Source organism: Notechis scutatus, chromosome 2 (assembly GCF_049901735.1).
Source record: "Notechis scutatus isolate UNSWTSFEM ecotype Mainland chromosome 2, rNotScu1.2, whole genome shotgun sequence".
NCBI lineage: Eukaryota > Metazoa > Chordata > Lepidosauria > Squamata > Elapidae > Notechis > Notechis scutatus.
This window is the reverse complement of record NC_142010.1, coordinates 146413483-146429566: the sequence shown is the minus strand read 5'-3', so window position 1 is coordinate 146429566 and position 16084 is coordinate 146413483. Positions and strand designations below refer to the sequence as shown.

Here is a 16084-nt window from a genome sequence, read left to right as displayed (position 1 = left end):
AGTGAACAAATGATCACTGAGAATTAATACGAGTTTGTTGGTAGAGTCCCTAACAACTTTTTCCTCTTAATGAGTAGCATGTTTTTGGTGCCTTCAGAGAGTGAGAAGGGAGAACATGAAGAAATAAAAATGTTCTGTTAATGGTGTTGAAGAAACAGAAGAGAACACAGACAGAAATCTATAGTCCTGACCTAAAATGTTTATGATTAAGAAAAAGTCAGAGAATTGGAACTTGAATATAGCCACCTTTCAGCAGGTCAGCACATGTGCAGTTTTATCACATGGAAGAAAACAAAGGGACAAATACATTGGATGAGCAACTAAAAGCAAGAAGCAATTAGAAGAAATTTTGCACCAAAGGAATTGAGAGACAAATTTGAAATACTCACCAAAGAAACAGGCTCTGAGCATTTATGGAGGGGGGGAAAAAAAGGAGAGACAACGCTCAATAGGAGACAAAGAACAATTGTATCTGCTGATGGCCAACGACCAAGAGGAGCCAAAACAAATGTATATTACCTCATGAATTGTGTTTTCTTCCAATATCAGGGATTGTGGCTTTGAAAATTAGTTTTTTTTTCCTGCTGATCCACTTAGGGACAAATAACATTGCAAAGTACAGCTACAGCTATATCATTATGCACCCTGAAGAGATAGTAAGGAAGCTCAAAGAAAATGACATCAGGTAAAGGATGTTGTATGTAGAGTGTGTTTAGGAATGTGGGTGACTTGGAATAAGGATAATGAAAGAGGTGTGGCAAAAATAAAAATGTATAGAGGAAAGAGGTTTTAATGGCCTTTGATAGGCTAGAAGTGTGGATGTCTTTAATTGGTTTATTTTGTCAGCTCTTTTGTAGTACTACCTTTCTCTGATAAATCATCATATATTTTAATCTGCTGAAGGGTGGATACACATGGCTCCTTATTTAATGACCACTTGTTTAACAATTATTCAATCTTACAGTGGCACTGATTGATTGGTTGTTATACCAATGGATCTTGTACTTACAGCTGGCACAGTGCCCTTATAGTCATGTGTGACTATGACCCAGGTACGTAGGGTCCAGCTTGTAGTTATGATATTACAGTATCCATGGTCAGGTGAGCCCAATTTGAACCTTTCCTACTGGTTTTACCCAAACAAATCCAACAGGGAAGCTGGCAGAAAATTGGAAGTAATAGTCATGTGAGATCGTTGCTTAGCGACTCTGTGCAGGTCTTGCTTAATGATGGCAACCAGGTCTGCCAGAACTGCCATCACTAAGCAACGTGTTCATACGGTTTTTTCAATTTATGATGTCATTGCTTGACAACGGAGTTCCCAGTCCCAATTTCTGTTGTTAAGTGAAGGCTACATCTACAAATAGATAATGTTGGATCGGATTGAATTCAATGGAGAAAGAGAGAGGAGAACTGAGTCTGATTCGATTTAAAGCATGATGGCTGGGAGTTGAAGTTAAGTTGAATTCTAGGAATTGAAATCCACCAGCCGTACAGTTGCCAAGGTTGGACACCCCAGCTTAAAAGAAAATAGGATATATTGCTGTGCCAAGGTGGAGAGGACAGAAGGGAGCAACAGTGGACGCTGGTGGCTTCTTATGAGGTGGCTGTGAGGGGCTGAAGAAAGAACGTGCCACTTTATTTTTAGTGATGGGTCCTGGAAGTAAACCAGGGATTCAACAGTCCGCTAACTTTTTAGCCTTTGAAAGCAGTTGAGACCTGACTTCTTTTAAACTGAAGTGCTGGGATAGGATTGTATAGGTTAGAGATCTCCAAACGTGGCAACTTTAAGACTTGTGGACTTCAACTCCCAGAATTCTCCAGCCAGCGAGTTGAAATCCACAGTCTTAAAGTTGCCAAGTTTGGGGACCCCTGCTATAGTAAGATACAGGTAGTCCTTGACATGTGACCACAATTGGAAACAGAATTTCCATTCTTAAGCAGACGGTTATATGAGTTATGGCTGATTTTATGATTTTTTTTTGCCATGGTGGTTAAGTGAATCATTGCAGTTGTTAAGTAAATCATCTGGTTGAGTGTGATTATTGGACACCTAATTAGAAGGTGCTCTTCAGCTAACAGAGTTTAGTTTTGGTAATGACACCAGTGTTCTTGGCACCAGCATGGTATGTTAAGGTGCTTTCTGCTCCAAAGTTCCATAGTAGCACACCTGCTACTTTGCTTTCCTTACAATGTTTAATAATAGCTTGCGGAAGAAGATGCTGTGACTGAACTCACATATAGGAGGAGCCTCTGTGGCGCAGTGGTTAGAGTGCAGTACTGCAAGCTACAGCACCTACAATTTGCAGCCAGCTGCCTACAATTTGGCAGTTCAAATCCCACCAGGCTCAAGGTTGACTCATCCTTCCGAGGTGGGTAAAATGAGGACTCAAATTGTTGGGGGCAATAGGCTGACTCTGTAAACTGCTTAGAGAGGGCTGTAAAGCACTATAAAGCGGTATATAAGTCTAAGTGCTATTGCTATTGCTATATAAGGTGCCTTATAGCAGGTTGTGTGAACCCTGCTGCTGCCTGCTGTCTTCAGCTTCAAATCATACAAAGCCTTCCTATGCATTTTTATTTTGAAATAAGTTACTACACATTGTGTTCAATGGGTTTTTATTCCGGTAACCGTGTTTGCCTTATCTCTGATTTCACGTTTGTGTTTTGCCAGATGTCCATCTGAACTTCCACTGCCCTTTCTCTTTCTTGGTTTCTTCTTCTGTTTTGAATATAAGCTGGCCATCTGTGCCAGAAAAATGCTGGTCTTTCGTGTCCATGTGGGAAGCTGATCCATATCTGAAGCAGCTACTGAAAAGAATGTGAGGAAAACAGTTGTGTTTATGGAAATGTTTTCGTGGGCTCTTGTTAAAGCACTCAGCATTCCAGTGCATTCCAGCCAAGCCACTCTGCAGTTTGCTGAAGTGTCAAAGGGAGTATCTCTTGTACTTTGCTGCCTGCTTGTTATGTCATTTCATTCCTTCTGTTTACGTACAGCTGGCCCAAGAGGGGGCTGAGAGGAAAAAAAAAAAATCAAAATGCCATTCCTTCCTATTTTGCTGCCTGAGTTAGCCACTCATCATTATTTCACCATAAGGAAACTGGCCTGTTGAATGTCGGTTTACCTCTGCTCTTTTCCTGATATGTACTGATTTGCATCCCAAAGAAAGTGGGGCTTAGTTTGACATTTTTTGGATGCAAGTTTAATTGCTGAAGGAAAGGTTGCTTCTATAAATAGGAGATATTACCTCAAATAATGTGTTAAAGGACTAGTCACACCAGAACTTCATGTTAAACTTTCACATCTTTGTGGTAATAATATTTTTCATTAACAGCAGACTATACATCCTTGGTATCCACAAGGAAACAGGGATATTGACATTTTCTTTGTGGTTTTATTTTTTACACACAGATGTAACACTATAACCTTGAGCAAATATACATGATATGATCCTGAATGATCATATAATAATGTTCTTTCCTTCACTCCCTTATCTTCCTGATAAGCATTCGTTGGTGACATCCTGTCACATTTCCATTACTGTATGTTAGGGTTGGAGAACCTGTATCCTTCCAGATGTTTTCAGAACTGATCATGCTAGTTGGAGCCGTTGAAAGCTGACATTTGGCAGCATCTGCAGGGTCACCAAGTCACCACTCCTGGGCTATTGGCAAAGCATGCTAGTTTAAGAAGGGACTACAAATACACACACACAGAGAGAGAGAGTTTTTCCAGTTTATGTAATCAGAAATGAATGCGGTCTGATTTGCCTAGCAGCATGCCATTTGAAAAAGCTGTTGTAGCAATTGAGCATCCACCCATCCATTTATCTCTTTATGTTGTGGGTCTGGAAGGAGTACGTGAATAATAAATAATAAATAATAAAGCCTCTACAAGTGCTGGTTTTCTTGGGGGTGAAATGGGAGTTCGAGTTATCTCTTCAAACCTTTATTTACTTTTCAAAGTTGCTTTTCGTTGTAGCTTCTATGCCTGACCCATGGCTGTAATATAACACCCTTCCTCATCAAATGTTAATTGGAGAGAGGGGCAGCATAGATTTTATCTCAAAATGACTCTTGTCCTCCATAAGCAAAATAGTATATGCTTTGCAGCTGCAGGAAGATCTGAACTGGGACTCTTCTTCCTTTGCAAGTCACACAATTGGAAATCAGTGTGAATCACAATTAGTAGAAGAGGGTGTGGAAGGAAGGGAACAAGAAAAACTGATAAAAAATGCTTTGATATTTTTTTAGTTTTTGGAGAGGGGGTGGTTTACATGTTTTCAACACATTCTATTATACCAAAGCAGCTTATATAAATATTTCCATCTATCTTGGCTAAAGGGATGTTACACTATTAGTAATCAACTGTAGTTCTCATGATGCTCCACAAACTTGTATTTCATTTATTTTTCAATTGCGGAAAAACATGGAAGAGCAAAATCCTGCCCACTTCATATAGATTAAGCCTATTTCCTAGGAGAAAATGGTTTGCATTTATTCATGGTTGTCTTTAATGCAAAGAATATACACTCACTTGACTGGGATTATTTGATCTTTTTAAACATGACCTCTCACCTCCTTTTCAAACAATTTTTTGTTTTACATTCCCCTTGATTCCATCTGCTTGTAAAGTCAGGCTTACACATGTATTTAGGTACAGCTATCTATGTATCTAGATAGGTTGATAAATGTTCATTTTCAGCTGCTTTGGCGTAAAAAAGCAGCAAGAATGATATTTCTTCAGTAAATGCCAGTCTTTGGAATATTCCTTTCTTCCTTTTTTAAAGTGCCATATTTGCTTACAGTATCATTTTATTTACGTCAAAGCAGTCAGAAGACGCAAGTCAAAATATTTTCTTTAAACCATTTATGATTCCTGTTTGGTTATTCATTTAAACTGCATATTATTGTAGAAAATAATTGAATTTTCTGGAAATCCAGAACTAACTGATCGAAAGTGCTGTGAGATTCTTTAAAACTGGCTTATGCTTGTGTGAATGCACACATGCTGCCATAGGTAGGTAGCTATACTGAAAAATGAATCAGGTTTAGATTCTAAAATAAGACTTGGAACTATACTAACATTACATATAACATAACATAAAAATAAATGTCACACTGGGCTCTTGGTCATTTCCTTTGAATTGAGGATACTATGTGTATTGCCCTGGACTTAACAAATGTAAGAGATAGTTCCTTCCTCACTTTGTAAAATGTCTAAGGAAATGTCCTTGATTTTTGTCTTGGTTTTTGTTTCCAGACTCCTCTTCCAGAGAGTGAATCAACTCTGGTGCCTGGCCACAACCTAAAGCAGGTAATAAATATGACATGTGTGCAAATAAAAAAAAAGTATCAGCTATAATATAACACTCATTCCTTGAGGTCTAGCACCACCATCTCTAAATAGGTATTCTCTACAAAAGTTGCCCATTCCAGGCAGTTTTGTTAGTTGTAATGCCAACATCTCCAGAAGATTCCAAGTTTGGGAAGGTGGACCTCTGTGGTTCACTGTAATGCTACACATAGTAGTAACCAGCTCAGCCAGCAACGAATTTACTAATGGAAGTCCTTTGTTCAGATCTGTATTCTGCTTTGAATTTGTTCATTTTGTATTTGACCTATTTTTTCCGCTGTCTAGGTGAACTATTCTAATTATTAAAATAAGTTGGTCCTTGTAGAATAATGTGATCGAATGAAAATACTACTTAACTTTTTAAGTTGTTTATTAGTAAAGGTATTTATTCATAGTATAAGAGCTGGAGGCATCTCATGTTCCTTACTGATTCTGTTGACCACAAGAATGTAACATTTATATTTAGGAATCCTGGTTGTTAATTTTTGATTGGTGTTTTTGTTGTGAACATACAAAATTATGCAAATTCAGGTCACACATTTTTTTGGATTCAAAGTCAGAACAGGCATTTCAAAACACCCACATACCACCTGTTTGCATCTCCTGAAAACCTGCTTAAATTTTACATGAGAGTTTTTTTAAAAAATAACCAGAGCTCAAAATGTATTTGTTTACAACTCTGATTTAAGTAGCTTTTCAGGAGATGCCAACAAATGCATTTGAGGTCAGGAAAGCATGTTTTTATAGGAATTACCTGAATTTGAATAGAATAGAGCTGAAAGGGACCTTGGAGGTCTTCTAGTCCAGCTCTTTGCTCAAGCAGGAGACACTATACTATTTCAGAAAAGTGACTGTTTGGTCTCTTCTCTGAAATAGTGTAGGTTCTCCTGCTTGAACAGGGGGGTGGACTAGAAGACCTCCAAGGTCCCTTCTAGCTTTATTCATATACAGATAATACAGATCTCTTTATCGAATTTTAAAAATATTTTACCACCCACATGCTTTTAGTCACTTTTAAATGCACCTGTAAGCAGGGGTGGGATTCAAATTTCTTAACAACTGGTTCTGTGGGGATGGCCTAATTTGTGGGTGTGGCTTGGTGGTCACATGACTGGCTGGGTGTGGCTTGTATATAAATATGGTAAATATTAATGTAAATATTGAATTTTTTATAAAAAAAAAAGTAACTTTTACCCAAAATCAGGCAAAGCAGGCAGGCAGATTGAGTTGCTCCCAGAATCACAGATTCACTCAGAGATCTACCATTCTGCAATCTATTGCCTGAGTCTGCACTGAAAAATAGAAGCTCCAGTCCCAAGGAAGGTTCAGCTCTGCTTTTAGATTAGCTAGAAAGCAAGAAATCCAATGATTTCTGCTTTCTAGCTAATCTAAATATCACAGCTGATGGTCAGAACAGGTGATGGTCGGAGGAAAAAAAAGGAAAAATAGCAACTTATCAAAAATTAGGTGAAGGCACAAGGAGGCAAGTTGGATGGCGTGCATGCCAGGTAAGGAGTGAGTGGGCAGGGAGAGGAGGGGTGGGGCTAGCCAGTGGCATGATTTGCTGGTTCTCTTAACTGTGCAGAATCATAACAACCGGTTCTATAGAACCAGTCCGACGAGGTAGAATCCCACCCCTGCCTGTAAGACACAAGGGATAAGATTACAGGTAGTCCTCAACTTAGGACCACAATTGTGATTGAAATTTCTGTCCTAAAGTTTTTGTAGTCATGAGTTGAGTCATACCAAACTTTACAACCATTTTTATGGCAATTATTAAGCGAATCCCTGCAGTTGTTAAGTGAATGGCATGATCATTAACCAAATCCAGCTTCCCCAACGGGTGTTTTTATGCCACCTTTTCCCAGAAATTGGCAACCAGTCATAAATGCAAGCTAGCAGTAGCCAAGCATCCAAATTGCAATCACTGACCGTGGGAGTGTTGCGACACTTGCAAGTGTGAGTATAGGTCATAAGTCACTTTTTTCCAAGGCTATCATAACTTTGAACAAACGGTTGCAAGCCAAGGACCACCTGTACCGATGGCTATGAAGCAAGATGGTTATGGAACACCATGTGAATCAGAGGCAGTGCGAGTTGCAATAACATTTATTGGCTGATATGAATTGGGAGATGATATGTAGACAGGCCATCTCCGTTGTGGGAGTACAATTCTAGAGCTTAGTGTTGCTTTTCTCATTGTTTTAAAAAAAGAAATTATATTTACTTGTATAAAGATTGCGTATTTTTTGCTCCATAAGACACACTTTTCCCCTCCAAAAGTGGGTGGAAACGTCTGTGCGTCTTATGGAGCGAATATCGCAGCTGGGCCATGGTGGCGGGGTCCTTTTACAGGTGCTGAACCTCGCCGGAGTGCAGGAGTCAATAGGCAGAGCTGGCACATGAGAGGACACCTATCTGTGGAGTGCAGGAGTCAATAGGCAGAGCTGGCACATGAGAGGACACCTATCTGTGGTCCTCTCAGGCTCCACCTCCTTCCCTCACTACACTACTGCTCCACATTCGGCGCTCCGCATGCCCAGTGAGACGGCGCTCCAGATTCATATTTTGTTTTCTTCGTTTCCTCCTCGAAACTTAGATGTGTCTTATGGAGAGAAAAATATGGGTATTTGCAAAGAGAAGTGTTTGTCAATATAGTGCAAGTGTTTCTGCTGACGCTTTGGCTAGAGATGACTTCTTAAGGCATGGCCAGCAGCTTTGTCCTCTTGCCCAAGTTAGTATTCACTGACTTTCACTTTCACTGAATGTCTGGGAGATGAGATCAAGTGCAGTAGCCGCTCTTGCCTTTTATTTTGCAGGCTTCCTCCAACAAAATCCGGAGAGCAGGAAGGCTCCTCTGCGCACACTTGGTAGTCATGTATCCAGATTTAATCCGTGATCATAAGCATCACCTCCGGCTTCACAGGTACATATACATGTGGGCCCCTGGAGCAAGAAATTAAAAGCAACTGGCGCTTCTGTTTCCCCCCCCTCCCCCCACCCCCGGTCCCTCATGGCCTAGAGGTACAGGTAGATGACATTGCCACTTTCTCTAAAGATTTTATGAGTGCCCTCACAAGCAAAACATACAGGGAAGAGTTACATGAGAACAATGAGGCTTCTGAGTGTAGATTTGCACAAGTCTGGAACTCTTTACTTGACAGTATTCAGTTTTCATTGAATTAGCTATTCTGGAAGAAAAACCTTGCAGAATCTTGTATAATAATTATTTGTTTCTGCAATCATTAAGAAGCCATTATCTATCTATCTATCTATCTATCTATCTATCTATCTATCTATCTTTTATTTATATTTTATATTTCTTAACGGTCCATCTTCCTTAGAGAGGATCTCTGACCGGTGTGACTTATGGGGGCATTTATTTGCATTCATTTTTACCTGTATATATACTGTAGATTTACATTATCATAGGGATAATGAAACAAAATCTTTAAAAACTTATAATATTTATGTAGTTACTTACCAAGCACATCTAAATTATATGAAAGAAACCAAAATATCTTTACAATCCCCAAGGCCTGCCTCAACTTTTGAGCACCCCTAAAGGTTGGAAATTGAAAATTGAAAAATTTGACGTGCCCTAAAATTGGATATGCATGTATATAAAAGTGGTTTTATACTACCTGCTCTCTGATTAGTGGTGGGTTTCAAAGTAGTTTACCACCCATTCGGTGGGCGTGGCTTGATGGGCACACTTTGTACGTGCGCGTGCACTTTGCGCATGCACCAAACACGCCCTTTGCGCGCACGCAGAGGCTTTCCTTCTCATCTCCTGCAACCCTGCACTCTCTCTGTAGCTTCAACCGCTGACCCGTGGCAATGTGCTGTGCCACGAAAAGCAGCTGCACTTCAAAAGCAGGGAATAAAGTTCATTATGGGAGCCCAGGTGGGCAGGTGGGCCCAACAGCAGCTCATCAGAGAGAACCGGTTCAGTCTCTGCTGCTCTTCGGTGCTACTGGTACGCCAGAACTGAGCCGAATCGGTAGAATAGCACCACTCTCTCTGATGCTCTCGTGTGAATTGATTAAAGTTTCCTGATTAGAGATGAAATGGAATTAGAACGTTAGGTTTCAAAAATACCTAACGTTGGACTTTTTGGGAGTGTGGAGTAAGGTGCTGAATGCAGAATTCTGAGAGCTAAAGTCCGTGTACCTTAAAGGTTGATAAATCCTGGAATAATGTGACACTCTGTTTTTATCCTTCCATTCCTGGTAAAGCCAAATCTTTCTAATTTAAGATGTTGATTCCATAGTGGATACTTCATGGAAAACTATGGCTTAATGCAAGAAGTCTTCTCTTCTGTTGCTCCCCAGCATGCTAACTCTGATCTGGGAGTCACAAAGTAGGGCTTTTGCCAACTTATGGCAACAAATGATGTCTGGAATTCTTCTAAGGGACCTAATCAGGAAACTTCAGTAACATATGTACCTGTTTTCTGTCCCCAACAATGGATAAAAAGGGACAGTAGCGTCCGTAACAAACCACAATGATCTCTTTAAAATGGAGGGACATGAAGCTATGCACAAACACAAGTATAACCATTAGTTTACTCAGCTCCAAAGAATTCCCATGCTCAGAGGAGAGATATTTCTTTGATCCCTGCATTTTCCAAATATTTATTTAGTGGTCCATGATTGCAGAAAATGTGAGAAACATTGACCTGAAGCTTTATCAGTGAACCTGGAATTTGAAACATGCCCTCTTAGTTATCTTGATCTCAAAAACACTTAGAAATCACTGTCCTTTTGTGTTTCTTTCAGGCAGTGTTGTTCTGGGAAGGAGTTGGTAGATGCACTCCTTAGTGCAGGACTTTCGGTGCAGACCCGTAGCCAGGCTCTTGGGCTTTGTCAAGTGTTGATGGATGAAGGAGTACTGGCTCATGGTAAGTTCACTCTCTGTGTGAGAAAAAAAATATATGGCAGTTTGCAAAATACTCTTATCTGCGTTGCTTTTAGTGAAAATCCTAGTCTTTGATTCTCTCCTTGTTTTATCTAATGATATTTATTGGTCGTGTAATACCCTCAGCAGAGGTGGTATCCAGCAGGTTCTGACCAGTTCTGGAGAACCGGTAGCAGAAATTTTGAGTAGTTTGGAGAACCGGCAAATACCACCTCTGACTGGCCCTGCCCCCATCTATTCTCTGCCTCCCGAGTCCTAGCTGATGGGCTGGGTCTTCTTTGGTTGCCCTGCACAGGAGAACAGAGCTGGAAAGCAGGTCAGTGGGGTGGGGAGGGAATGGGATTGTGCAGTAACCTTCCCCTAAGAGTGGGGTGGGAATGGAGGTTTTACAATATCCTTCCCCTGCCATGCCCACCAAGCCACACCCACCAAGCAACACCACGCCCACCAAGCCACACCCACAGAACTGGTAGTAAAAATTTTGAATCCCACCACTGATCCTCGCCCTTTATACCCAAGGTTTATTTTTAATCGCTATTTTAGATTTTTTGAGAACTTTCGTATTATTATGTTCCTAGTTTCAGTACAATTCCTAGTGGGGAATTCTATATTTATGTACTACAGATATTCCTTGACGTACGACCATAACTGAGTCCCAGATTTCTGTTGCTAAGCGAGACAGGTGTTGAGTAAATTTTGCCCAATTTTACAACCTTTCTTGCACACAGTTGTTAAGTAGATCACTGCAGTTGTTAATGTTAGTAGCACGGTTCTTAAGTGAGTCTGGCTTCCGCATTGACTTTGCTTGTCAGAGGTCATGAAAGGAGATCACGTGACCCCCCAGGATACTGTGACCGTCATAAATACAAGTCAGTTGCCAAGCGGCTGAATTTTGATCCTATGACCCTGGGGATGCTGCACTGGTTGTAAGTGTGAAAAACGGTCGCGTCACTTTTTTCAGTGCCATTGTAACTTTGAGCAATTGCTAAATGAACTGTTGTAAGTCACTTACTGCGTTTTAAATTAATAAGGAAAAAAAAAGAATAATAATAGTGATAGTGATACATGCATTGTCAAAGAGAAAACAAAACACACATAAATAGTGCTATAACAAACAAGTGGAAAAAATACAACCAAAAGTAATATATATATATGTGTCTTTATGACCATAAGCAGTTACAATTTTATATTTTTTATTTCACCAGCACTGGCATAGTAATACAATGTTAAGAAACAAAAGAATGTTGACTGCAAAGAAAACCAATTTGTGCTCAAGTGTTATGTACTACTCTGTGTATCTCTGTTCACAGCTCACATCCAGGGTTCCCACACAGATATTAAAAAGCGTGGGTGAAAGTGGTCATTTCTGTCTGGTTTGCCCCAAATGGTGGAAAAGTAGGAGGAGACATGCCATTAACCTTTAGGTATAGGGAATTCATATCATGTCTTCATTCATTTTATGATTTCCAAAGGAAATCTAAATCTGTGCAGCAAACCTGTACTTTTTATGTCTTCTTTCTTCCTTCCTTCCTGGTGTATTTTGTTTCCACTCTTTGTTTTCTTTGTTAGTGAGATGTTAGCTATATTTTTATAAAGCCAACAAATAACAAAGCCTGAGCATAATCCAAAGACACATGATGTACTAACCTTGCTGAAATTAAACAGATGTAATCCATCAGTTCCTGGGGTGGAAGACCAGTAGGATATCCACTTTTGAATTTTGTGGAAGAAAGGCAAGGTACAACATAGAATCCAATCTGTAAATCAAAGGAAATGGAGTCTCCAAGCAGTGTTTTTAAACCATGGGAACTTTAAAAAGTGTGGCCTTCAACTCCTAGAATTCCACAGCCAGGGTTCCCAAGGTTGAAAGACTTCCTCAGAATCTTTGTTTTTGTGAGAAATTGGCTGGTTGCTTGATTGGTTGGTCTGGCAATGAGGTCACAAAGCCAGTTACATATCTTATTGTGACATCAGTCTCTTCCCTACTGACACTAAGAGGTACATGCTGGTCATCAACCCAGCACTCATTTTTTTCTCATTTGCCTCAAGGGAGCTTGCTTTGAGAAACTCTTGAGGTAGGCTCTGATTTCTCTACAGCAGGGCTGTCAAGCTCCTGGCCCCTGGGCTGGATGTGTCACATGCTGGCCAGGCCCATGCCTGGTTTAGCGAAGGGAGAAAAAGTCCCAACGTCACATGATGTCACAGTGACCACGTGAGTTTGATTCTACAGGTTCGCACCTATTCGCTAGAACTGGTTGTTAACATTCTAAGTAGTCCGGAGAACCGGTTGTTAGAAGAAATTACTGGCCTAATCCTGTAAGGAAGGCAGGAAGGAAACATTCTGATGTTGCTTACAGAAACTGCCTCTCCGTTAACCCTTGTTACATTCTTGGCAGGACTAGACTTCCTGTCTCTGGAACTTCTCTGAAGTTTTTTCTCCCTCCTTTGCTGGTACTTTGCTTGTGTGGAGTGACCATTCAGTGGAGTGACACTGAAAAAAGTGACATGACCATTTTTCACACTTATGACTGTTGCAGCATCCCCAGTCATGAGAAGCCAGGCGAGGAGATGCGTGCCTCGATGTGAGTGATATTGAGTTGGCCACACCCAGCCAAAACCATGACCACCAAGCCATGTCCACCCAGTCACATGACCACAGAGCCATGCCCACCAACTAAGCCACGCCCACAGAACCGGTTGTTAAAAAATTTGAATCCCACCCCTGCTTTACAGTATATAAAAAGAACATTGAAGAGTGTCTGAGGAGGTATTACTGAGCCCAATCTTAAATATTCTTTTGCTCACTGACCCCTTAACCCCTCTACCCAGTTCAGATTAGATTTATAAATGGGGCAGTGCTGCCCAAATCTCCTTTCCAGATCAAACATGTATTCTTAGCTTTGGTTTCCTGGAAACCATAATTTGATTCCCATTCTCTATCATGACTGAATTCCAGAGATAAAACAAAGCTATAAGGCAAAGGGTTGTGCAATAATTTGCATTTAAAAGAGAAAAGGTACTATGGACCGCTTGGTAATCCCTTGAAGAAACTATGGTGGTCTTTCCCCCATGAAAAATATATCCATAGAAAGTTCTCTCTCTCTCTCTCTCTTTCTCTCTCTTTCCCTCTCTCTCTCCCCCCTCTCTGATTTTAATTACAGTAATAAAAATGAATACAAACCAAACTCAGAAAGAAAAGGGAAAGTCAAGAGAGAAAGAAAGAAAAGGAAAAAGAATTATCTATCTATCTATCTATCTATCCATCCATCCATCCATCCATCCATCCATCCATCCATCCATCCATCCATCTAGACTTGATTTCCAATCTTATTCACAAGTATAAACAAGTTTGAAGCTCTTCACTCTGTATAGGTTTACACACAGATATCTCTTCTTCCCATAAGCTATTGCTTATCTATAAGCAAATCCATAAGACACCAACTTTTCAGCCCTGATGTCAACAAAAAGTCTGTAAAGCAGTGCCAGAACTTTACAAAGCATCTTTTTTAAACCCTGATCAAAATCAATTTCATATTGCTTCCTTTTATTTCCGAAAATCATAATTTTTAGTGCTTTGAAATATTGTTGTGGGATTTTTATCTCTTCAATTCTTCTTTGTCCCTTTGCATGGGCTTGTTTGAGGTTTTAAGAAGTCTCTTTTGTAAATCTAATAAGACATTCAGATCATTATTTTAGTTTATCATTTGCATTTCACTTTTAATTTTTAAAACTCCATTCAGCTTCTTTTGATATCCAGTAAAGCATTCCTATCTGGGTCACTCTCTGATCCTGTCACTTGTATTTCTACTTTACATACTTTCTCTATCTTGCAATCTGCATTTTTATCCAATATTTTGGATTCCATTATTTTTATATCAAGCAAGATTTTTTTCACATTCTGTCATTCCTTCATTTACCTCCTTTCAAACCTATTGAAGCAGACAACACTGCTGATATTGATTTCTGACCCATTCTTCAACCTTCTTTAATATTTCAAATGTTACAGTGTTTTATTTTGTAGATCCCAATCCTAATCAAAACTAAAAGCAGGAGTATTTTTTTCATTTTTGCCTGGAATTTTTAATCCAGTCTAGCATCCAACTTAAATCATAAGGTCTCTAAATCTATTATGACTTACAGTAGACAAAATGATTCTGGCTCCCATGAAAAGCTGTTTATTTTATATAGCGAGTTCTAAAATTTTATAGTAAAAGCTTTAGTAATCCAATTTTTTTTTATTCTTAATCTGTTTATGGCTTTCTTGGCTCAAATTCTTATTTTGCATTTTGTTATTTGTTTCATATTCTTTTAAATTCTTAAACTTACAGTTAATTTTTCTTTTGTTCAGAAATGAAGATAAAACTCAGCAGGTGATAAGATACCTAATAGCCTTAAGATAACGAAGTAGGCAATCTTCGTAACTTATTAGAAGCAAGGTTAGGAAACTGAATGTCGTTCCACAGGCTCTGCTGTGGTTTTGAGCTTCATTATTGATCCCCTTGTTTCCTGGCACTCAGACCCTTGTTAGACCAATTTCCTCTTGAACAGTTATCCAGAGTACATGTGGGTGATCTCCCATCTTCTCCTTATCTGATTTGGAAAAATTGGTCTAGTCATTGGTACTTCAGTGTTTTTGTGTGTGTTAATCTTCTCTAGTCTCCTGAAGACATATTTAGCTTGCCATGCCTCTATTGGAAGTCCCTCCCACAGCCTTCCTTTCATTGTACTGCTGTAACAAAGCTGGTAGTGTTCCTGCTCTCTCAGCAAGCAACCCAGGTTATTTTTAAATCAGAAATTGGTTTTTTGTAGCCTGGGGTGGCCTGGAAAAAGAGAGTTCTATTTATAGAGATCTCACTGTGTATGATAACTGTTTTTTTTTCCCCTTGATTGATTTTGAAAAGTTCATTTGCATTGCCAGAAAACCCAGCAGAAGGGTTTTTAGTTTGGCTCTATTTGTAGCTTTTTCTATTTCATGCCATGCATTTGGTTATCTGTGTACTGGACCCACCTTCTGGATCCAAGTCTTGATTAATGCCTCTTTTCTGGAGGAGGTGTTCCACCTGCTTTGAGGGAAACAGTAGTTTGCACCTTCTTAAGAGAGCATCCTTGGGTTGTATTTGCACAATATTGGAAAACTGAGAACACTCCATCAGATGAAGATGTAATTCGGAAAATATTAGACTGCAGAGATGGATAGATTGACATTAAAAATAAAGGACAAAGAACACACAGAATATTATTTCATATGGAATAGATTCTATGGGAGGTAGAAATTAGATGAAGAAAGATTATTGCTATGTATGAATTAAATATAAAGATAGTTTATAATTATAAATATGTCAATATAACCAATAGAATCACAAATAAACTAATATAAAGAGAAAATCTAGTTAAAATTATTCTGTTATACTATTATTATTGTTATTAGTATATATGTTAATATTTCTTTTTGTTCTTTCTTTGCTTTTTGTAAGTGATGTCCTGATAATATACTGTATTCAAAATGTTTTAATAATAATAATAATAATAATAATAATAATAATAATAATAATAAACAACCATCCTTGGACCCAATCATTTTGACAACTTTTGTGAATGCTGCAACCTTCCCTTTTCAAGAAAGACTGACAGGCCCAGGATTAAGTGGATTAACTGGACTCTTCAGTTAGGGTTCAGGATGGGCTATGGTACTGAAATGGCATTGGTCACACTGGATGATGACTTCTGGAAGCCCAGGATGGGAGTGGTAAATTTGTCTTGGCCGTCCTTTTAATTCTTGATAGCTTTGATACCATTGACTGTGCTGGT

General features: G+C 39.3%; 1 protein-coding gene across 4 annotated transcripts in view; it reads left to right on the top strand.

Moving 5' to 3' along the window:
* RAPGEF3 (Rap guanine nucleotide exchange factor 3) overlaps positions 1-16084 on the top strand; it is a 74012-nt gene that overhangs the window by 23942 nt on the left and 33986 nt on the right. For all 4 annotated transcript variants that reach the window (XM_087956535.1, XM_087956534.1, XM_026673874.2 and 1 more), the window contains 3 exons: positions 5264-5317; positions 8176-8282; positions 10138-10259. In XM_087956535.1, coding sequence (XP_087812661.1) covers positions 5264-5317; positions 8176-8282; positions 10138-10259 — 283 coding nt within the window. The remainder of the gene's footprint in view (positions 1-5263; positions 5318-8175; positions 8283-10137; positions 10260-16084) is intronic.